Raw genomic sequence first — 23,449 nt, forward strand, 5'->3', positions numbered from 1 at the left:
CTTATGAGGACCAGTACAAGTTACTTGGAAGACTGCATATATTTCTTCTTTTCTTTTGACCCGAAGTAATTATTAAATCTCTTCTGCATGTTTGAAATAGTTCATAGTTTCTGTACTACTGCCACAAGCAAGATCTGTTTGTAATGTGCAGTGGACTATTTATGTATGCTGCTGCTTGTGACAGAGTGGACAACCGTACAAAATTCTTACAGTTAATTATTAATGTAATTTTGATGAAAATTCTCACTAACTTGGTCAGTACCTTTTAGTGTTAGAAATGAAATCATCTGTTATAACTGGTTAAATCGTTAAAGTCTTGCTAAAGAAACTTAAATAGTCCGAGACATTTGGTGCCACTGCTTTTGATACCAGTACTGTGAAAGTGGTGTATGTCACAGCTTGAGGCACTGGTCCTTGATATACTTCCATTGTAAATGCTCCTTTAATGCGCGCTTGCCTCCTCACCCTCAGTGACAGTACTTCAGAATGACATGCAGTGCTTCTCGTTTAGGTATTTACCTGTTTTCATGGTCTTGTGATTTTTTTTTTGCATCACTTCTGTGTTTTTCCTAAGCTCTTTCCGGACTCTTAACATTCTTTAAAATATATCTCTGTACACCAAAAATGGATACAGTATGTCTCTCTTTCTCACCAGTTCCATTTATAAGGAGACAGTTATTTCTGTGCATTCAGTAATACTATTAACCGTTTTTGCCATACATAATATACTCATGTGCAATTGCTTGCCTGTCTTTCTTTTTGCATTCTTAAAATCACAGCTGAGTTAGATAATTTGTCCTTTCCTGCAGGGGGGATGCGTGTTCTCTGTTGGTGACTTCAGTGACAGCAAGTTTTGTCAAATAAAATTAAGTTCACTTAGCTGTTTCGTGCAGTTCTGGAGCACTGATGTAACTGCAGGATTCCCTTAACTGATTTGGGAAGAGTGATCTGTCAACTGAATGTGTTTGTATTTTAATGAGGCTAAGGTGAAATTGCTGTTAATGTTCCTTGTCAGGATAGTTAATTTTTAAACAGAGCTGAGAAGCTCCCAATTGGGGGGGGGAATTGTGTACGTGTAAAGTGCCTGCTGGCTCAGCTTGGCGTTACAGACGGCTGGAGCTTTCACTGGAGGGTGAGGGGGAGCAGCCTGCAGTCAGTCCGCCCCAGGAGTTTCTCCTTTTGCGTGTTCAGGCCTTCTCCTTGCCCTCACCTCCCGGGGGTTCTGCCCTTGCTTGTGGTGGGTTCTGGACCAGCTGTTTGTGAGGCTTTAACTTAGCACCGTTTACAAGGTTCTCATCCGAAAAGGATTAATTGTGGAAATGGTTACTGGATACTGCTTAATGGGCTTTTTGCATACAGCATCACCAGTATGGTGGCAATCCTGAGTGTTACTTAAACAATCCAGTTCCCTCAGCCTCTCCTTACAGGGCAGGTGCTTCAGCCCCTCCACACTCTTGGTAGCCCTTTGCTGGACTTGCTCCAGTGGATCAGTATTTTGTGTTGGGGGGGTCCAGAAGTCATGCAGTGTCCAGATGTGGTCTAAGGAATGCTGAGTGGCGGGGGGATCACTGCTCTACCTGTGGGCTCCATTCCTGTTGGTGCAGCCCAGGGTGCTGCTGTTAGTGCACTCTGGCAGCAAGGAAGGTTGGCTCATGTTCAGCCTACTGACCACTGGGACCCCTATTTCCTTCTCCACAGGCTACTCCATGGCCTGGACCATTGCAGGGGGTTAGTCTGTCCCAGGTGTGGGATGTAGCGTTTATCCTCCTTGGATTTCATTAGCATTTTATTGGCAGTAAACTTTTTTGTTTGACATAAGCTGTGTTGGGAATCTCAAGAGTTTCAGTCATGTTTCACATTGGCAAAAGTAATTCTGGAGACTGCTAGTGTCAAATAAGAGCAAGAGAGCCGTCTTCTGCTAAAAGCAAGTGGTGGAGAGAACTTGCAGTTTAGAGGAACCCAGCATGGACATTGCAATTATTTGGAAGCGCTCTCACTGCACTTACTGTGTTGTCTGTAGCTGCCTCACATGCAGAAGGGTTCGCTGAAGGATTTGTCAATAAGAAGGTGAGATGATGGTCAGGGAAAGTGGTGATCCCTTTTGAGAGGGAGGAATATGTTTCTGTGTGTCTTACTTTCTTGTTTGAATCAAGAGAAAGAGGATTATCGTGTGCATATTCATTTATTTTAGCACTGTATTGTAGCTTGTCAGGAACAGTAGTTTTCTTTCTTTGGGAGCTGAAATTTGAGATGCGGGTGATTTCTGGGTTCTGTGACAGATAAATGATAATGCAGAGCATGCCGCGTGTAAAGGTAACATCTAGAAGATTTTTTGTTTGTTCGTTTCTCAGTGCTGATCCAGTGGGGAGGAGTTCTATCAAATGCAGTGAAAATGTATCACAAGGAATTGTTTCAAGGGTACATAGATCACTTGTGTGCATGTACGTAAGACTTTACATGTTTTCAGATGTTGGATTTGCGTAGAATTTGGTGCTCTGGAAGAACTATGTTACGCTACTGACAACATCAGTAAAATTTGTCATAGAATCTCTCCTTGTTCACCTAAATGGAAGAGATGTTACTGGCCAAATACACAGTCATATAAACAGTTTGGTCATGAGATGCTAGAAAAATGACACATTTTGAAAGGTTTTAATCCCTGCCTATTCTCTATAGAACACATCTGGTAAGATGGTGGAAAAAACTTGGGCATGCCCCATGCTCCAGATTTTTTTGGCAGTACATTAGTGGCACATGCTAGCAGTAACAGAAGAAATAACTCACTAGCGCTGCTATTCCCATTTGAAAAAAAAGTATTCTATAGGGGGTGGAAAAGAGTAGTTACTAAAGAAATTCAGGAATAGTAAAAAGCCATCGTGCACAGAAAGACTTGCAGAGTTACAGTGGTTACAGCTGAATCCACCAAGATTTGGATACTAAATAGGGGCAAAATACTTAAATGTATTTATATATGCAAAGAAGGACCTTTTCTGAAAAATAACCTATTGTGCAAGTAGAAACATTGCCTTTGACCAGGCATTTGGGTGGTGCTTCTTCCAGCTTCACCACTGGTGTGGGGTGTTGTATGAAAATATTCAGATGAACGCAGATTCCCAAGCACTCATGCAGGTGGTAGGGCAAGGATTAAACTGAGTATACTGGGCAGGTACTTCATCAGTCCTTTTTCCACCTCTGTCTTATTTAATCTTCGTGTTTGCTTGTTATGGTTCCTAAAATAAATAAGATTCTGTGTTTTTCTTTCTCTTGTGTGTGTTTATACTTCAGAGAAATTCTCAACCATGTAATAAATTTCCAACGAATGTGCCTGAACTCTTGGAGTTCAAACCACCTTAAAAGGCCAAGCAACGCTCAGAAGCAATGTTCATAGCAACAGGTATAGAGTTTCTATTTATTTCTCTTTTAAAAGAAGCTCCTATTTGCCTGCTTCTGTTGTCAACTTCTCTCCCATTTTTCTTGTTCCCTCCTAACTGTTAACAGTGTGTTTAAATAAGGCAGTTTTCAAGGTGGCCAGCCTTAGTATAAAGCACCAACTGCTTTTCAACAGGTACTGTTATGTTACATTACTGTCTAGCAGACTCAAATTAATTGTGCTGAGCCTTTTCTTGGTAGTGGTATTATCCTAAGGTGCCAGGAAAGAGAGAAGCAATAGTCTTGGTTCTCAGTGAACAGTGATAGAGATGGGGATCTGTTGCTTTTCAGATAGACTGGAGTAATGGAGGGTGGTAGTCTTCCTTGAAGAAACTCTCAGTGTTAAAGGGTACATGGTGATAAATTTTTGTTAGAGCTGTACTGCTGATCCGCAAAGGCATGTGTCTTTGTTTCTTTCTGGAGGGATGTGTAGTGGTAAAGAGCTTGGTTGGAACCAGTAGTGCCTGGGTTGGGCTTCTTGGATACTCTTTGTTGCTTCTAGATCACTTCATCATCCTTAGTTTTGATTTTACCCTCCAGGCTGGAAATTGGATGTTCTCAACCAGTTTTTGGAAGCTATGACATTTAATGAGCTCAAATGTCTAAATTACCTTAAATGTAGATAAGCAATTGTCTTTGTTTTTAAGAATCATAACAGATTACAATCAATGGAGTAGCTTTTTTATTGTGAATGGTTAAATTTGATAGCTTTTCCACTATGTTTTTCTTCTCCCAAGTCTCATAGCTCCTAAATTGCAATAGTTCAATATTTAAAAGCTGAGAGGACATGGAAACAGCAATAGAAAAAAGTGTGGGCTTTTAAAATTGTCTGCAGAAAACTAAGGAGGTCTCTGGACTTGCCTGTATGACAGCATATACATAAGATGTAAAGAAATGGGAATGGGAGCCAGGAGAGCTGGGTGAAAAATATTTTTCTAGCCAGTTGGTTAGGAACAAGAATGATTTTTTGTTTGTTTGTTTGTTTTAGATTTTTTTTTTTTTCAGTGTTCCATGATCAAAATCAATCTTGGAGATGATGTAGCCTTCTGGTACCAAACTGGTCACCATTACTATATCATGTATATATACATGTAGATGTGGTGCTTAGGGATTTGGTTTAGTGGTGGACTTGGCAGTGCTAGGTTAACGGTTGGACTTGATCTTAAAGGTCTTTTCCAACCTAAATGATTCTATGATTCTATATTGCTTTGCTGATACTTGTTTTTAATTTGCACATGGACTATGCAATAGTGTCTTTTGATCAGTAGCGTGCACTTGAGTTTCCCAATTTGCAGCCATGGAACGGTTCCAACTACCTCTGTTCTTATTCATGTGTCAGCTTTCTTTTGTTGTACTTCTATTCCCCTTAGGTCCTGGTGTGCTATTCAGTGTAGCTATGAACTTTGATCTGAAGGGACCAGTGAAGTAACTGCAACTCTAGAACACTGTATTCAGATACTTGTAGAGTATGTTTTTATGTTAGGAGGGTTTATTTTGCATCTGCTTTATGTTCATTGATAATATAAAATGCTCACAAACCCCTTACAGTGAACTTGAGACTCAATGCACAAAACCAGAAGTCTCAACTGTTGCTATAAAATAGAGTAAGAATTATCTAGGGCATACCTCTCTGAACATCAGGAAACTTGTCCTGTGGCTTTCTTTACTTTCAAGGTAGGTGAGCTCCACTCCTCGCCCTTAATAGTCTGACTAAAGAACAAAGGAAGCGTTGCAGCCTGGTAGGAGGCAGCACGCAGATTGCAGTTTCTGGTAGACTGAGGCAAGTGAGTTAATCTGGGAGAAACTTTGCAGTTGGTAAAGGAAGTGCTTAAAATCTTGTTTTCTGCTATTAACTTAGGTTTTTCCCACGATAATTTTTGTACTGAAACCAGTAGCGTTCAGAGACACGAGTCTCTTCAGCCTAGTATGTGTCTACTACTGAACAGATTAGGATATTTGTCCATTTTGGTATTTTAACTGGGTGATGGTGAACACTGAGTCGAGAAATTAGTTCTGCTTTTGATGGATGATACAAGCAGAACTTACATGAACAACAGAGGCATGTCCGCATCCTGCTGCTCTAAGCCGAGAAGGCAGTGAGGTTGTGAGATGGATAGTTCCAGCAATGGGACCATCATGCTGTAGTCACACTCTCACTTCTTCCTCTGTTGCATTGATTCAGTAGGAAAGTAGAGTTCCCTCATGATGCAGTGTGTGAATCAGACCAGTCCTACTCTGCATCCTCACAAGAAATGGACAAGGTTCTGTTGGGAAGATGAACACAGCTTACCTCATGAGAAGTTTCTAGTACCAATAGTCACTGTCATTTAGGTAAATAAATTGCCAGGGGATCTCAAGATAAAGAATGACTGGGCAACATAATGGCCAACGTTGCGTTTAATGTGTTAGAACATATAAAGTAATGTGTGTGTGGTGGGGAAAATAAACTGATTATGTGTGCACTGTGACAGGTTGTAAAAATAGCCTTTTCCTTCCTGCATGCACTAATTAAAGTTTATCTGCTTAAAAAGAATGTGATCCCACTTTATACCCAGTGAGTAAAATAAGAAATTTGGTTAATGAGCTGACTAAGCAGCATTTAGCATCAATTCCACCCCCCTCATCAGCTGGGGGAGAGGATTTGTGGCAGCCCCACCTCGAGGGAAAAGTAGGTGCAGAGTCCCTCTGTAACAGCTTGGAGGGGTGTCAGCTGGGGAGATTTATTGTGCAGAACTCCGTAATGTCACAGTCCTGCGTCCGTTGTATGGGCAACAAGAGCAAACAGGCCAGCAGATATGTTGTCCCTCAAACGGGGTTCGTTTACCCAGTGTGCAAGCCAATAACACACAGAGTTGAGATATTTTCAAGTTAATTTCATTGATGTGCATGAATGGGTGCCTGTCTCAAGACAGCACACCCTTGTCTTAAAAATTTCCACATTTATATACTTAAGTAATACATATTCATTATTATTGTCATTAATGATTGGTTCTTTTTTCTTCACGCAGACTCTGTCTTCTTTCATTGTCTTCTTTTGAGTAGGTGGCATCATTTGAGTAGGTGGTCAATGAGTCTGTGGTTGTGATTTCCCCCTGTAGGAATACCTTTTACCTTCTTTCTACTCTGTCTTGGCAGTTCCAAGCTGTTCTTCAAGGTTTGTTGATCAGACCACAATCTATTACCTTTTCTGACATAAACATAAAGCCTTATTGTCTAATAGTTAGTTCCTAAACCTGAAATCATGTCTAGTTATTGTTTCCCTATTTTAAATATTAACAGATGCGGGCTGTACACAGGACTTTAGCAGCTCCCTGGTTATTTCAATCATATTATACATATTAATTGGTAACAGATACAGCTGGGGATTGCAGCCTTCATGGTAGGTCCTTAATGGTATTGAAGGGCTGTCACATTGAAGCTTCTGTTCTCACAGCTAGAATTTGCAATTACTATAGATGAAGCAGACACTTAGGAGGCCTTGAGGTTTGGGGCTATTGTGCTCTGCATTCCACTCGTTTTTAGTCGGGAGGACTTGAGGGTTGTTACCTTGTGCCTGGGCCTGTGCCAAGGTGCCTTCTGAGAAGCTGCTGCTTGTCTCCTCTCTGCTGTTGTTTTCTTCTTGAACTTGCAATTTCTGTTACTTCCATAGCAATTTAAAAAATATAAATTATTACCCTAAATTGAGAATACCATGTGAATATGTTTGAGCTTCATTTATACTTAGGTGGTATCTGCCATTTACTGTGGAAAGAATTCATGTGGTTAAAGTGTCTTGACTATTTTGCACTTTTCCTCCCTGTCACAAACAGAACATTCTACATACCAATATATAGAAAAAAAATAGGAAAATACCGTAAGTGAAAAATCGGGCTGTCGGGGAGCTTGTGATTCTGGAGGAAATGGGTGACTGGTCTGTTGTCTACTGAGTATTATTGCAGTAGACACAGTGCAGGAACTGGGCTGGTGTTCCCTTAAGCAGTCTGATGTACAGTGTATGGCTCTTCTGGAAATGTATGTGTACTTTTACCTGAATCACTCTGCTATCACTAAGTGTATCTGACAGTTCTGTTATGTCTTGTTGAGAGTTGTTGCAGCAGCTCATCTCTTTATCAGTCTGTGTTCCCCTTTGCCTTGTGGTAGGATAAAGAGGATGCAATGAAACATGCAGTTTGTGTGCAGCCATGATGCAGGATCTTTTGCTCCTGAAAGATGTGTTTTTCTCTCTGAGGCTTCAGATGTAGCCAAAAAATAGCTCTTTGTTGTTCTGCTTTTTGGTATTAAGTTCGTAAGATCTTGATGTACCTGTAAGATTATTCTTTTTCTGGAGGAGATCATCACTGGTCTTTCAGAGACGTTTGTGCCCACAGGAAATGTCTTAAGTTATTAGCCAGTACCACAAGTGCCATGAGCAAGTGATTGTTTTGAACAAATGGGAACCAAATTAGTGGGAATACTCGCTGTTCCTTCTGCTAAAATGCCAATGACTTTGATATTATATCTTTTCCAAGTGACAGCTTTGTTCCTATGCCAGGAGAACTGGTTTTGTTTTGCCATCTGAATGGGTCTGTTCCTTTTTATATACTGTGCTTGTTACCTTCTTATGGAGTGCTTACATACATTTTTTTTTCTTTTTTTTTTAATGAAGAACTGAGACGTCCGTTAATAGGTTTTTAATGGTGAACCCTATTTTGACTGAAAATTATGTGACACTTTTGGGATGCCAAAGAATAATACCCTGAGGATAAAAGTTGGTGGATGCTTACCAGAAAGATATAAGCTGCTGAATCACTTTAACCAAAACCAGGTTGATAGGTATACCTTAGAGAAACCTACTGTTACTTAACATGGTAGGAATAATTGACCAGTTGTTTCACAGGAAGGGACTTTAGTGTAAAACATGAGCATGAGGTAGAGAAGTCAGTAGAATAACTAAAACACAGAGAGAGCTAACATTTGTTAGCTATATGTATATCTGAAATCATGATAGGTCCATTCAGTGGCCCAGGAGTTTCTTTCTAGACCTATTCTGATTTTGGGTTTGGGAATCTGCATGGGCAGGTACTGTGCAACTCCTACTAAGTTGAGAATAGTGTTTCTTTATTACTCAGTACCTAGAACAGTATGTGAGATTTGGAAAAGTTTCAGAGATTTTAAAAAGAGAACTTGAGAAACCAAGAGTGACAAACCAGTATAGTAAGAAATGGAAGGAGAAAATAGATGGGTACATTTGACAGTTTAACTGTTGAGAGGTAGGATGGAGATGATGTGAGTGAAGACTGGGGATTATTTAATTTTCTTTGAAAATCTGGTGGTTAGGGAACTCTTTAAGTATCTAACATGTTCATCAGTTTGTACAATTGATGGCATAGCTCTCCCATAGGGAGTGGCTAGAACATTAAGAGGTTTTCATGAATTACTGGTAGGTTTGGGAAGATGTTTTACCCAACTGTGACATTCTGGCATTAAGTGCTTTGGGTTTCTGGGAATGAAGAAATTGGTCACTTTTGTGAGAACAGTTTTTTCAGGAGTATTTTCTATTTTCTCAGGGTACAGAGTCCATTAAGATGGAAAATGGACAAAGCACGGCAGCTAAGCTGGGGCTTCCTCCCCTCACACCAGAACAGCAGGAAGCTCTCCAGAAAGTGAGTAAACTTGATGTGAATTTGCTTCTTAGCACTCTTGTTTGTTTGGGTTTTTTTGGTTTGTTGTTTTTTTTAAATGAGCATCTGTTACTGATGTTATAAAAGGGAACTCGCCTACCAAGAATATGTGTGGGATAATGGCCATGCTTTGTGTGGATTCACACTTTCAAATTTGTGCCCAGGATTATTTGGTTTGATTTAGAGTTTATAGATGCTTTTTGGGGAGCATGATGTGGACTTTGTTGTTGGGGTGGGGAGAGTGTTTTTAATTTAAAAAAAAATAATGATAATCATAAGTAAATAACACCTTAAGATCACATTGTAATTCCAAGACAATATGCAACTGCCACAAAGTTACTGTGAGGAGCAGCCTGTACTCCACAAGGAATAGGTTTCTGATATGCTCCAGCTGGTCTTTTATTCTATGCACACAAGAACACATCACGAAATACCTCTGTTATATCCTTATGCTCTTTCCCGTCTTGTAAAGAGACCCAGTAGCAAGTATTTTCAACCCATTTGAGCCAACGTATTTTAATCTAGATAAAATTTCAGTCCAGCTCTGATTTCTGGTTGTTGGTCCTGTTTTATACAGCTGGTGGGGAGGTTACTGCTGACTTCTTGCCCACTTTCCTGATGGGAGTGAGTGATGCCTGGCTTACTGAGAGGAGAGCAGAGTTGGGAAAAGAGGGGAAAGAAAACAAAACCAGGGAATGTGGGAACTGTGGGCTAGGTGTCTTCTGTACTCTGGTGAGGCAAGTAAAGTTACTGTTCTAGGTAGGCTTCGTGTGAATGTTCCCATAATGTTGAAGCTGCTTCTGTGTGTGTTGTTTGGCTCACAGTGTGAAACGGCCTCGTTTCCTCTGGCTTTTCCGTAGCTGACAGATGTAAATCCCCTTGTCCGTTTCCAGGTTTCCGAAGCACACGTCTCAAATCCACGGTTTAGAGCCTACCGTTCCCTGGCACCTCCCAAACACGTACAGCCATGGAAAGCAGGTGCCTGAGGGGTTGGCTGAATGTGTTTGTACCGTCCCCTGTATAGGCACATATGTGGGTATTAGGTTTCCCTTGACAAAGAGCCTCCATGTCAACACCACTGGGTGTAAAGCTCAGGCTTTGTCAAATTTGTAGAAAAATGAAAGAAAAAGACAAATCAGTCTTGTGTCTGCAGGCTAGGAACCAGAGAAGGAGTGCTGGAGCATTTTAGTGAGCAAGAGCAGTGGGTCCTCCAAACTAGAATAGGCCAGATGTGATAAGAAAAGAGAGGAGGAGTGTCCAGTCAAGAGACTGGACATGGGGATTTGGAGGCCCTTCCCTTTTGTAGAAACTCTTTGTCCAGATGTTCTCTGAGTGGAAAGGACTTGAAGGAGGCTATCTGTCCTGCCCTCATCCCAGCAGGTAAGGTGCTATGGTGGGATCTAAGGGGCAGAGGGCGGAAGAGGGGAAACGCTAAGTGTCTAGTGCATGCTGCTTTCCTAACATTGCGCCTGCCGCAGATTGAGTCCATCCAATCCTCTGCTCAAGCATTATGCTGTATTTCAGGGCTCACGACTCCAAGATGCAGACCAAGATGTTAGTAAGCTGTTGGCCGCTGGCTCATGTACAGTGCCTTAGTGCTTAGGGCTGGAGTGCCGAAAAGTTCCACTGGCAGCCAGTTGTGTGGTTCTGGGCAACTGTGGTGTAAAATCAAACATCGTTCCCTGCTCTGTGGTTTTGTCCTATGACTACAGAGTCTGTATTTCTTTTTAGGCAAAGAAGTATGCGATGGAGCAGAGTATCAAGAGTGTGCTGGTGAAGCAAACCATCGCCCACCAGCAACAGCAGCTCACCAACCTTCAGGTGAGAGACCCTCTGAGATGCTCCTTCTGTGTCTTCCTCTCCCCCACAAGGTGGAGTTCTTTTTGCACTTAGAACCAGAGCACAGCCCTGAGGCCTGCCTGGAGCCAGGTACATGTGCTTGTGTTTCCACAGTGAAATTGAAATATACTGTCTTCAACTCACTAAAGAAACCCCCTTTACTCACCTGCACAAATTGCCCCCAGATTTCACTCATTCAAAGAGTAAATTTTTAAGACTTTCTCTCCTGTTGATTGGCCAAATGCTTCTTGAAATGCCAGAAGCCAAAGAATTTGCTGTGGGTTTCACTTTCGACTTTTATTTAAGGTGGTGTCTAGGGTTACTGGGAACAGTATCCTTTCACCATCTCTTCTGCTTTGAGGGGAGGGTACCTGTCTGTCCTATGTTACTGACCGTGCTACCCCATTTCCCTCCCCTTCACCCAGGTCCTCTCAATTTCAGAGAAGTTCCATTGGCTATTCCTGCTAATGCTGGAATGCCTATGTACTGGGAGAACCCTTAACTGGTATTTAAATCTCCCTTCCGTCAGAGGTTTCTTGAACACATCTCACTGCCTTCTACTCAAAGTTAGGAAGCCCAAAATAATGGCTTTGGGATGTTGGATTTTTTTAATGAAGAATCACTGTGGATGTGCTTGCCACATTAGGCAGCTCTGGCCTTTCAGGGCTGTGCATGTTTCTGAGTGTCTGATCTAGTTGAGGGGGCTCCTTTTTAAATGCTGGGGGTGAATCAACGACAGTGGTTGCAGAGGTTACTATTGCCTTGAGTCCCCCCTGGGAGAAGACCCTGCTTCCTGAGGCAGTGGCAGCAGCACAACTCCACCCTGACCTGGTGGGACTGGAATCTGCAGGGTCCCAGCGCTGGACAGTCCTTGGGACCAGGCAGTGAGGGGCAAGGAAGGAGAGGCCTCTCTCGCAGGTTCCCTGTGCCGCCGCTCTGCTTGAGTTTTTACAAACAGCCGTAGTATGCTCAGCTCCAACAGACTGAACTCTGTCTTTACTGTCTTTCAGATGGCAGCAGTGACAATGGGCTTTGGAGATCCTCTCTCACCTTTACAATCGGTCAATAGACATATTCACTTCTTCTTGGGCACTTTGTCTTAGTCAGGGCCTAGAGTGGGGAAGTATGTAGTGGTAATACAATGCTCTTAATTCAACCCAGCACAACCCTCCCACATACCCACCTGTTATGGACAAGCACAACAAGCAGAGGCAAAGTGTAAACTCCCCAGAGGAAGACCCTAGGCTGGGTGCAGTCTGCTGTGACACTGGCAGTCGGGGTCCTGGAGTCAGTTGGCAAAGAAAGCTTTAGATTTCGAACAGTTCTGAACACACCTGTGAAATTGTGGGAGCTGCATTTCTAGGGATGCTACAGTTCTGAGGTCCTGACCTAAAACTAACTGCCAAGGTAACTCACAAATGGGCAATTTCTTATGAAACAAACTCACAGCACTGGAGACCTGGCAGCTAAGGTGCTGGGGAGGACTGGGGCACTATAGGTTTGCAGAACATGTTGTAGCCCAGATGTAAGACTGCTCTTTACTGTGCATGTTTCCAGACTAGGTGAATATGGCATGTTTCAAGTAAAGTAAAAGCAGGATGGAAGTAACAAAACTGCAGGACTATTCAGAGAATCTGTGCAGTCCTTTAGTGCTGGAATTTCTAATCAGATGCCACAAAGAGCTTAATTACCTGGGACTATCCATCTCCTCCTTTTTCCTAGACATGTTGCACAATGGCCACTGCAGAAAGTGTCCTGTAAGTTCCACTCTGCCCGCAAAGGTTCATTTATAAATTCGTTTGTAAATTTGTAAATATTTTTCCATCTTGCTGGAATATAATATTTCTGCTTGGTGTAGAGTGCAACCGGAGGCTTGTACTCCAAAATGAAAGATGCACTAAAACTAAAATCACTTGTTTTCCCTCCTTTAACACTGCCACAGTAGGTAGTGTGTCAGCAGGGGAGCCAAAAAAATTTCATGGAGGTATGTAAGTTTGGAATGGAATAGAAGCATACATCTCGATGTGAATTTGACATAACTGGTTCCTGAGTGCTTATGCCCAAGAAACTTCTATCAATTAATGTAGGTGCTTACTTGATATCATAACTCCATCAATTTTGCCTAAAAAAATTTTTTGGCTCATTATTCACAGCTGGGCAACAGATGAAAAGTGTGTACTGATAATGTCACAGGAAACGTTTAATTTCTCATTAGCCTTAAGGGCATAGTCAGTATTGTGAATCCTTTTCCTAAGACATTGCTCCCTCTCTAGGGAGTCAGAGACTACTGCTGATGGGACAGAATCTAGAAGCAGGAGTCTGCGCTGACTCATTTGGCTGTGGTGCAGTTCAATGTAGTTAGGATACCCTGTCCTCAGCAAATGCTTTATCCCAAAGCCCATCAGGAATGCCGAAAATGCAAACAGACCTCTGTCCAACACTTTTTCCTGTTGACAAGATTCATCAGTCCCTACATGAAGGAAGTGCAGCCTAAACTTCCTATTGTGGTATCTTAGTGCCTGAGATTAAAGCTTCCTGTCTACTTGATCCTCCAAGTATTACAGCGCAAGATTTCCATGTCACTTCAGCAAGAAGAGCACAATTTCCTGGCGTTCTATTAAAATTGAAGCTAGTGGTGATGTTTTTGCATCACCTCCTTTGTTTAAAGGATCACTCCGAGATGATGTTTTGGCTTGTCCTTAAAATAACCTTCATAAGCACTTAACACCACCATTACATACATACAACTATTAGCTGCTGCCTTTATGAAGGTTGCAGATACTTCAAACTCCATTTTATAGGTGGAGGAAGAGGGCCAGTGGCCAGTAAAATCTACTTAGTTATAGCTGGGGAAAACAATGAGATTTCTAGTCATGAGTTTCTGATGCTGTCATGCACTTAGTTCACAGGTGTACATTGCATCATTCCCCTGACTTGACACTACCAATTCCTGTTAGTGATCCACGTATGCCTGTAGTCATCATGGTCCACCTCAGTTCTGCCTTTTGTAGGTCCCAATTTCTAATATGTTGCTCATGTAACAGAGAGTCCTCCTAACTCCACCCCAGCTATTTTGTTAGGATCTCTGCAGCAGAGTAAGATGGGGATTTCCTCCTGTACAGGTTGCTGCCATGGGAGAGGACAAATGCTGTTTTTCTTGCACCTGTTGCATTGATAACTGAAAACAAGAGCATGTCCTCTTTGTATATATAGACCCTTCAGAAGGTGGAAGATCCCTCTGCCTGGTGCAAGGCTGCAGTGTCTTGTCAAGAAGCACTCCTAGTAAAACCCTAAATTTTTATCACAGTCTGTGGCACCATGGGTGAGGCACTTCACTTAGACACTTGGCGTTAGAATGGTGATGGCTCTGAACCCATAAATGGACACACTACACAGACTGAGGGGCTACTGATCACTGGCTTTCCTGCACCAAAGCTGGGAATGTGTTGGAGAACCTGGGAGACAACACATCAGCTGTCCTGCGTGTACACGTGCCATAGTCCTCCTAGTCACAGCATTGCAGAGTAAATTGAAAAACAGCTTATTTTTAACTGTGAAATACTTAAACCCAGTCAAGAGGCAAGCTTAATATCACTTCAGGAGCAGCAGTATGGGGTGAGAACCATTCCTATTTATAGTATCCCTGCTGTATTGAATAATAGGAGTTGAACCTTTACAGTTTGTTTCCTCCTATGGTCAATGTCAATCATGTACGGGTACTATGAGGGAGAAGGATTTCTTCAGGTACAGTTTGTGTCCGTGCTTCTGTGACTATCACAGATAAAATGCTGTCCCTCCTATTTTGCCATTTGAGTTGCAGCATCCCCAGACACATCAGAGCTCATTGTGCTCATGCTTGTTATGGCATTCTGAAAGTAGGCCTCTTGTAAAGGCCTTGATTAAAGACCCTCTTAAACAGTGGTGGTGGGGAAGAGGTGGTTGTTCAGAGCTCCCTGCTTTGGTGCCAAGCACTGTGGTGCTGGGAAGGGAGAGAGGCATCAAGCTTAATGCTGCATTTGCCTACTCTGCAACAGTCCGTAGCCCTTACTGCTTTACATTTGTTCCATCTGTTCCACACAGAACAAGAATGAAGCCCTGTGCATATCTCCAACGCACTGTAATTCAGTCTTGCTGATCATAGGGAGCTGCCTCTACAGAGACCTAATTTCCGCCTTGGTCCCAAGACGTGCTGCTAGGATATGCTGGCCAAACCTGTGATTTTTTGTAGGCAGCATCTTCCTAGAATAATGTTCATTAGTAGTAGCAATTCTAGAATTGCAATAAGGGTGAAAAATAATTGAAGGATATACTGCTTTTTTGGATACCTGCTGTAAGAAATTTCTGGATTTGTCTTGCAAACAGGTTTTCAGGCATACTTAGGAGAAAATAGCACAGAGACCTTCTCTGCACCGAAACTGATAAGGGCGGAGTCTTTGGGGGCTGCACCACTATCTGAGCCAGTAACAACAGGCAGTGATAAGTACTAGCACCACACACTTAACTCAGAAGTTTCATTTAACCATTTAATTTTTTTTGCTTTGCTTTTGAACTGTGCGGTGGAAGTGGTGCCTAGTACTGGATCTCGTACTGCCTGGGGTGGGGCGGGGGGAGGAGGTGGTGTGTGATGCTTGAGGGAGTGGGGAGGAGGTACCCAATTCCAGATCCTTTGCTGCCTGGGAGGATGGGGCGGGGGGAGGGAGTGACTAGGTGGTGCCCAATATTGGATCTCTTGCTGTCCCTTGCGGGAGGGAATGGGAGGGATTGCTAATAGTGTCTAGAATTGAGACCTTTGCTGCCTGGAGGGGGAAGGTGTCCTAGAATGAAGTTATTTCCTCCTCCTGCAAGTGTTGCTGGAGATGTGATCAGGCTGGGGAGGGTTAGACCTTATCAGTGGGGTTGGAGTTAAGGCTCCTGAGGTGGCAGACCCCATCAAAGATTTGACTGCCCCTGGGAGTGAGCTGTAGTGCTTATCCACTCCAGCAGTCTGTGCATTGAGCAGGAAAATACTTCTTTATTACTACGTGTGCCAGGCTGTGCTGCAGCCCAGTGAGGAGCTACCTGCTGTTGGGTCATAGCTCCTGGGAGGGAAGGAGGAAGGGAAAGAGGTCCTGACATCCATGACCACCCCCTGATCTAACCAGCCAGTTCTTCTTTCCAATACAGATGGCAGCTCAGAGGCAGCGCGCCCTGGCCATCATGTGTCGTGTGTATGTGGGCTCCATATACTATGAACTGGGAGAAGATACCATTCGCCAGGCCTTTGCCCCATTTGGACCTATAAAAAGCATTGATATGTCCTGGGACTCTGTTACAATGAAACACAAGGTTAGTTAACAGCCCTTGAGTGATGTGTTTTTTCTTCTCTCCAAGGCCTTCCTGAATATATCCAGGAGAGGAAGGACTCTTTATCCTTGTAGAGAGCAGACTGCTTTTAGCACTTTAAGATAAATGTTTGTAGCTGCCTGCTCTACTTAGCTTTGCAGGATTCTGTAGTGGGAACCAGATGTGCGTGGGGGTGGTGCACATGAAAGATGCCAAACAGCTAGCAGTCCTGTGTGCAGTGGCATTTTGCTATTAAGCCTCTAAGTATGAGAGTCTCTGGAATCAGGTAGCCTTCTGTCAATACTTCTGCAGGTAGCCTTCTGTCAGTACTTCTGCATGCAATTTTCTGCTTTAATAAAAAGCTTCCTTAAGGAAACATCTTCTCAGGCCATGATAGTAGGAATCTGTTACATGGGAAGTCTTGACTGCATTAGTTTGGCACTAGATTCGGGACAAGATACAGCTGGTATGATTCAACAAGCACATCCTTCTGTCCTAGGGTTTTGCTTTTGTGGAATATGAGGTACCTGAAGCTGCTCAGCTGGCCTTGGAGCAGATGAATTCTGTCATGCTCGGGGGAAGAAATATAAAGGTGAGTAACAGGCATGCTCTGAAAATTCTTAGCTCTCTTTACTGTGAGTAAGGTTTTATGCCTAGAAATGCTTCCCACAGCACTGTAATGTGGAAAATAACCTGAAGTCTGTTCCCTGATAGACCTTGATATTCAACCCATTGAGTACTTAGTGGCTCTGGGTCCCTTTCTCTCTGAGGAGAAATCCGCAGCATGCTAATAAAACCTAGAATCTTGTTCTTGCAAGCTAGCTCAGTTTTTTCCACCCACACATAGAATAGAAGCCTCTTGAGGACAAAACAAAGGTGATTCTTGATATTTTAATGCCTCCATCTTACATTGTACCTGTGTGGATGGTAGATGAGTAGCATCAGACTTTTGTTGTGCCTGTCAATAGTGTGAGGGACTTCAAGTAGAGGTCCACGCTTGCCATACAAAAAGGAGGCATTCAGCACAAACAGAAAGGAGCAAAGGTTTATAGCTGTCTTTTTTCAGGCAGTAAGAGGGGATCTTGCAAAGGTGAAACTTTGGGGATTGAAATTGGGGGGGAAACTAGCATTTTCTGCAGTGTTTTATATCTCTCATTTATATCTCTGATACACTCTGCATATCTGCAGTGTCTGATTTCTAAGGGGGTTTTAGGAGCCTTCAGAAAGATATAGAAGCATTGTGCTTTGCTTTCAGAATTGTTTTCAATTCCTGGAAGTTGGTCTTCGGCAGGTGAGGGAGCATAAATGGGGGAAATATGGTGGAGGAGAGGGCAGAGTCTGTCCAGGCTCTCAGTACTTCTAGAATCCCCTGTAGTGCAGGTTGTATCCCACAGCTGAGTCAACTGTTGCCCTTTGCTAATTATGGCCTTATGAGGTGTTACTTGGTTTGAAAAGGCAGTCAGCTGGCTGAGGGCTTGTCTGCTGTAACTTGGTGAGTCATGCTGCTGCTCTTCAGAATGCTTAATGGACTGTTTGCTGTGTTCTCTGCAGGTTGGGAGACCTAGTAATATAGGTCAGGCGCAACCAATTATAGACCAGCTAGCAGAAGAGGCACGGGCTTTCAACCGCATCTATGTGGCATCTGTTCATCAGGACCTTTCAGATGATGACATCAAGAGTGTGTTTGAGGCCTTTGGGAAGATCAAATCCTGCACACTAGCCAGGGATCCCACGACAGGAAAACACAAAGGCTATGGTTTCATTGGTAAAATGGCTGTCTGGTATTTGATGTGGGGTAGGGAGAGTGGTTGGGAGCATCTTCTTTTTGGTTGTGTGTTTTGTTTGTTTTTTTTAACTCTAGTGGAAGAATTGCATTAAGCAATGGGATAGAAATAAATTTGGAGCAGATCTGTGCCTGAACTTAGAAATATAATTAATAGCCAGATATTTTTACTCACTGTTAATATAGGTTGAGAGATCTTGCTGTGCTGACTCTTCTCAACAATGCTTGTGCGATCAGAGGCGCAAGATGAGTGAGCTAAGCCCTGAGGGTCTTTTCACTGGAACTCTTAGCAGTTGTTTTTTGCAAATACAAGTCACAGCTGTGTGATGAGAGAGTGGCTGAGTTTAGGAGTAAAAAGGATCGTTTGTAAATATTTCTCTTTCTCACTGCAGAATATGAGAAAGCACAGTCCTCTCAAGATGCTGTTTCCTCTATGAACCTCTTTGATCTTGGGGGTCAGTATCTCCGAGTTGGTAAAGCTGTGACTCCTCCAATGCCTCTCCTAACACCTGCTACGCCAGGAGGACTACCTCCAGCAGCAGCTGTCGCTGCAGCAGCTGCTACAGCAAAGATCACAGCACAGGTAAGGCACAAGCTGGCATGACTCAGCCAAGTGGACGATTGTTGTGACCCTGCTAGAAACAAGCATGCAAACTGTTCCAGCCAGCTGTATTCACTAGTTTGAACGAAAGCCCTTGGCCTAGATCATACTCTGCTGCCAGGACTTCACATCTAGAAGCTTGCCCCTGACACTTGTGAGGATCTCATACACCAGCATTTTGGAATGGAGTCTGGCACAGCTGATCAGAACTTTATTTAAAGAAGTGGTGGGGGAAGATTGGAGGGGATTCCATGTCTGGATAGGCAAACTAATGATGAGGGAAATGGTTATAGTAGAGGCTAAAAGAATGCATGAAAGTACATGAAAGGGAGCAGACTAATGAGGGCAGTAATAATCGCATGAGCAACACTTTGTTGTTGAAAAGACTGCCTGTGTAGTAATGTGGAAGATGACTGTAATGGCTTTAGACGGTTCAGAAACAAGGAAATGTAGTGATGGAGCAGAATTGGATGTTGATGCAGGAGTCTAGGGTTTCTCAAATTTAGTTTGCTTGAAGTAACAGAAGCTCCTGGCTATGACCAATAGGCACTGATGGAGGAGGATTGCCTTTCAAAGCAAACCCCCAACTCTGTGTCCATTGTCCTCGCCCTCGGCAGCAGAATCTCCCCCTGCGTCACCATAGCCCATGAAAGAAACAAGTTCTAGCACTGTTGGGTTCATGGATTCTCTCAAGCAAAAAAAATTGCAGAGGTGTGCAGCCTATATGTGCTGCTAATCAGCTGACTGGACTTAATTTTGTAAACAGCTCTTTTTTGAAAATATTTCTCTGAATCACAAGGTAAAGGCAGAAGTGGGAGGAATTGCCACTAATGTGAAACTCTCAGGTCGTTTGCATGTCCCCAGTAAAAAGTTCACAAGTCTGGGAACCTCTGCAGTTGACTAAGGAAGTTGAGGCATGGCTAGAAGAATTAGTTGGATCAAAATCACTTTGAGAGAGAACAATTAACTCTTCTCATAAGTGAAATGGTAGAGATCTGTTACAGGCATGGGTAAATCTTAACTTTTTCTTTCTGCAAAATACTTCAGGATTTGTTACTGTGAGGAAAATGTAAAATTCCATATATAGAAAAAAGGTTCTGAAAGACCTCAGAGATACTTGGCAGTCTTGTTGCCTTTACTTAGACATGGTACGGATGTAGGTAACGTGTCTGATTTGCCATGTGGGTAGTTGTAGATGACTAGGGAAAAGGGTAAGAACAGTTACAGAAGGTAATGTCTCTTATTTTTGCTCCTAGCATAGTTCTTGTATGGAACAGCTTATTTTAAATAAGAGCATATGTAGTCATGGTCTGTAAGAGCTTTTAATTTCACAGGTTTTGGTTTTTTAAATGCAAGCTAATCAGTAAACTCAGCGGAGCTAAAGAAATCATGGACATGAGAGAGAAACTTAAGTCAGAGATATAACTTTGGATCTGCAGTCAGAACTGCAACTTTAGTCTGGAATTAGCATGCCTGCCAAGGAAGGAGGAAGTGTTTCCGCACTCAAATGAAACTATGAAGAGAGAGAGGTGTTGAGTAGCAGAGATTGTTAATATCTTGACAATGACAGTAAAAAAGTCAGTCTTGCAAAAGAAGTTAAGGAATGAAAGCTATTAGGAAAAGTTTCTTTAGCCATTTAAGTAAAAAGCGGGGGCAGCTAATGACCAGTGTAGTCAAAAATTATGATGGTCTTGTTACAGCACTGAATGCTTACATAAGTATTTTTCCCCTTCATTAGAAGCATAAGGCAGACTGGTTAATGATGCACATGGGATTACTGCATCCTAAGTGGGTGCAAAGCTCAGAGTTTGTCATGTGCAGATGTACACTTAGTAGTTTGGAGGGTTTTTTTATAAGTCTGTCATGTCAGGGCTATTGCCGTATGGTTGAAGCATACCAAACATGATACTCTCATTTATGGTAGCATGGAAAACTGGTACCTGCAGACTTTGTTCTCACCCCAGTGGTAGGGAAAGATTGAAAACAAGCTGTCCTGGTTTTGGCTGGCATAGAGTTAATTTTCTTTCTAGTAGCTGGTATAGTGTTATGTCTTGGATTCAGTATGAGAAGAATGTGGATAACACACCGATGTTTTCAGTTGTTGCTGAGTAGTGTTTGTACTAAATCAAGGATTTTTCAGCTTCTCATGCCCAGCCAGCAAGAAGGCTGGAGGGGCACAAGAAGTTGGGAGGGAACACAGCCAGGCCAGCTGACCCAAACTGGCCAAAGGGGTATTCCATACCATGTGATGTCATGCCCAGTATATAAACTGGGGGGAGTTGGCCTGGGGCGGGGGCAGATCGCCACTTGGGAACTAACTGGGTATTGGTCAGCGAGTGGTGAGCAATTGCATTGTGCATCACTTGTTTTGTATATTCCAATCCTTTTATTATTATTGCCGTTTTATTATTGTTATTATTATCATTATTAGTGTTCTTTCTTTCTGTCCTATTAAACTGTTCTTATCTCAAGCCACGAGTTTTACCTTATTCCTTGTGATTCTCTCCCCCATCCCACTGGGTGTGGGGGGAGTGAGTGAGCGGCTGTGTGGTGCTTAGTTGCTGGCTGGGGTTAAACCGTGACACAAGCTTTGAAGGAAGGATAACATTTTCAAAAGAAACAGATAATGCAAAATGTTTGGGTGTTTTAGGGAAATACCCCTGCTAGATGAACAATTCAGGAGTTGATGGAAACCCCTATGAAAAGCTATTAGACCAGACTAACACTATTACAATTAATTTTGAGATGTGTAGGCAAGTGAGAAGAAGAGGTGGAAATGAGCTGTGCTAGAAATTGCTGACCCTTCACTCTGCTGGTGAAATTACTTACAGATAGGTCTCACTTCATCTCCAGTAAAAATACTAGTGGCCTTATTCTAGGCATGAGGAGAAGAGCTCTAATGGAATTAGTTGGCAACACAGAGATGAGATGCATTATTAATGTAGAGTAGAATTGGAATATCGCAGCAGATTGGACTAAGAAATATATGCAGCCTGTAGTAGTAGAGTACAAGATACTGCATTTAAGGAATGAAACCTCAGAATTTTTTGCTCCATGGTGTCAGGGCTTATAGGAGCCCCATGAAAACAAGGAAGAGAAGGATCTGTGTAACTAAATCATGAGAATAATAGGCTGGAAAGCAACAACAACAAAAACCCAGATCCTAGGGTGTATTTTAGGCATGTTATTTTCAGTAGTTTTATGGAAGTGTTTTATCATTTAACTAGGTGTTTATCTCAAATGTTTGAATTCTGGTCATCTAGAGTCAGGATGTTTATTTGGATTATAGAAGGTATAGAGAAGTACTTAAATTATTGGGAGAATTGGAAAACCTGATATGCAGGAAGGAACTAGAACAGTTTGGCTTAGTATAAATAGAAGAATGCTGAAAGGTGCATCAGATTTTTGCTCAAGTACAGTCTATGGAGGCAGGTAGGTAACGGGATGGGAGAAGAGGTGCTGACAACACAAACAAGAGGAAGTGGTTATAAAATGTTTCAGTTATTGAGGCTGGAAGTTTGAAGAAAGTTTCCAGTTATTGAAATCAGTAAAGTTCAGTAGGGTCTTACCAGCAAAAATGATAGTGGCAAAAGTTAGTTATATGATTGTCTCATTGAGAAATTTACTAATGTGGTAATTGTTAGCAGTTGCTATGATCATGAAGGCCAATTTCAGTGCTGTGTTGCTGCCTGCACCTAAAGGATGAAGACTAGAGAGATAAGATTTTTGGTTTAAACTGATCCAGAAGTGTGCAGCTTTTGAAAATAGCAGTTTTGTGCTCTCCCTTGCCCTGTCCCTTGTGCTTGCAGTAGTGTTTTTGACTACAGCATTCCTTGAATCAGACAAGGATTAACCTTCTGCCAGATCCCTTAGGAAAAACTTAAGCTGCAAGAGTTCCCTCACCTGGTTTGTCACGTGGTCTCAGGGTCCTGGTGCTGTCGTCACAGGGGGTGGGATGGGAGCTCCCATTAATCTTTTTAAATGGATCACATTCCTTGGCATCAGTAAAAAGTTTTATTTGTGTAGAAGGTGGAAACAAGTAAAGATTCCTCTTGCTCTGGAATTGCCTGCATCTTTCAAACTGTGTATTGAATCCCTTGGTGTCTTTCATTCAGTAACCAACCTAGCAGCTTGAGAGGGTGGGTGAAATATGAGTTGCAAGAGAACATTTTTCTTCCAAAGCTTGGTGTCTCGTAGTTGCTACATCTCTCTGGTGGGCTGGGTGGCATACTTATTTCTTTTACAGTAGCACTGGAGAGCTGTCATCCTCAGAATCTATACATCTCTTATTTCTTAGGTGTGAAAAAAGCTGAGCCTCAGCTGAATGCAGCCGTAGTGTGACTTCTTGATGCAGAATTAACGCTTGGGGTTTTTTGGTTTGGTTTTTTTTGTCTTGCAGGAAGCTGTGGCAGGAGCTGCGGTTCTTGGCACGTTGGCAACCCCTGGGTTGGTATCTCCAGCGCTGACTCTGGCCCAGCCGTTAGGGGCGTTGCCACAGGCTGTAATGGCAGCACAAGCACCAGGAGTCATTACAGGTATGTTTACTCTTCATTTTGTCACTTGTGTACCTGTTACAAAGCATGGTTACCTATAGCTGGGGTCACAACTAAGGAGAATTTGAAGCTGAAATCTTCTTCCCTACCCTGCTTTGTCAAGAATTTATTTTTTTTTTCATTTGTGCAGCATAGCAGGAATTTATTTTGGTATATAATAGATACGACAGGGACATGAACTTCACAGCAGGAGTGCATGGCACTCTTGAGTGAAAATCTGGATAATTGTTACTTCATGCAAAATCCTGCACTCTCTCTCTTC

General features: G+C 42.6%; 1 protein-coding gene across 4 annotated transcripts in view; it reads left to right on the forward strand.

Annotated features, from left to right (window-relative positions):
- The window catches only part of PUF60 (poly(U) binding splicing factor 60), a 33,622-nt gene that overhangs the window by 7,399 nt on the left and 2,774 nt on the right, over window positions 1–23,449 (forward strand). Inside the window, exons 2-10 of one of the 4 annotated variants that reach the window (XM_069780299.1) lie at window positions 8,976–9,071; window positions 9,983–10,067; window positions 10,821–10,910; window positions 11,939–11,989; window positions 16,092–16,253; window positions 16,750–16,842; window positions 17,802–18,015; window positions 18,426–18,616; window positions 23,034–23,169. In XM_069780299.1, the coding sequence (XP_069636400.1) occupies window positions 9,001–9,071; window positions 9,983–10,067; window positions 10,821–10,910; window positions 11,939–11,989; window positions 16,092–16,253; window positions 16,750–16,842; window positions 17,802–18,015; window positions 18,426–18,616; window positions 23,034–23,169 (1,093 nt within the window). In that variant the 5' untranslated portion in view covers window positions 8,976–9,000. Of the gene's footprint in view, window positions 1–3,371; window positions 3,395–8,975; window positions 9,072–9,982; window positions 10,068–10,820; window positions 10,911–11,938; window positions 11,990–16,091; window positions 16,254–16,749; window positions 16,843–17,801; window positions 18,016–18,425; window positions 18,617–23,033; window positions 23,170–23,449 lie in introns of those variants that run through there. The other 3 variants (XM_069780301.1, XM_069780300.1, XM_069780302.1) reach the window with 3 other exon arrangements.

Source organism: Haliaeetus albicilla, chromosome 3, assembly GCF_947461875.1.
Source record: "Haliaeetus albicilla chromosome 3, bHalAlb1.1, whole genome shotgun sequence".
Lineage (NCBI taxonomy): Eukaryota > Metazoa > Chordata > Aves > Accipitriformes > Accipitridae > Haliaeetus > Haliaeetus albicilla.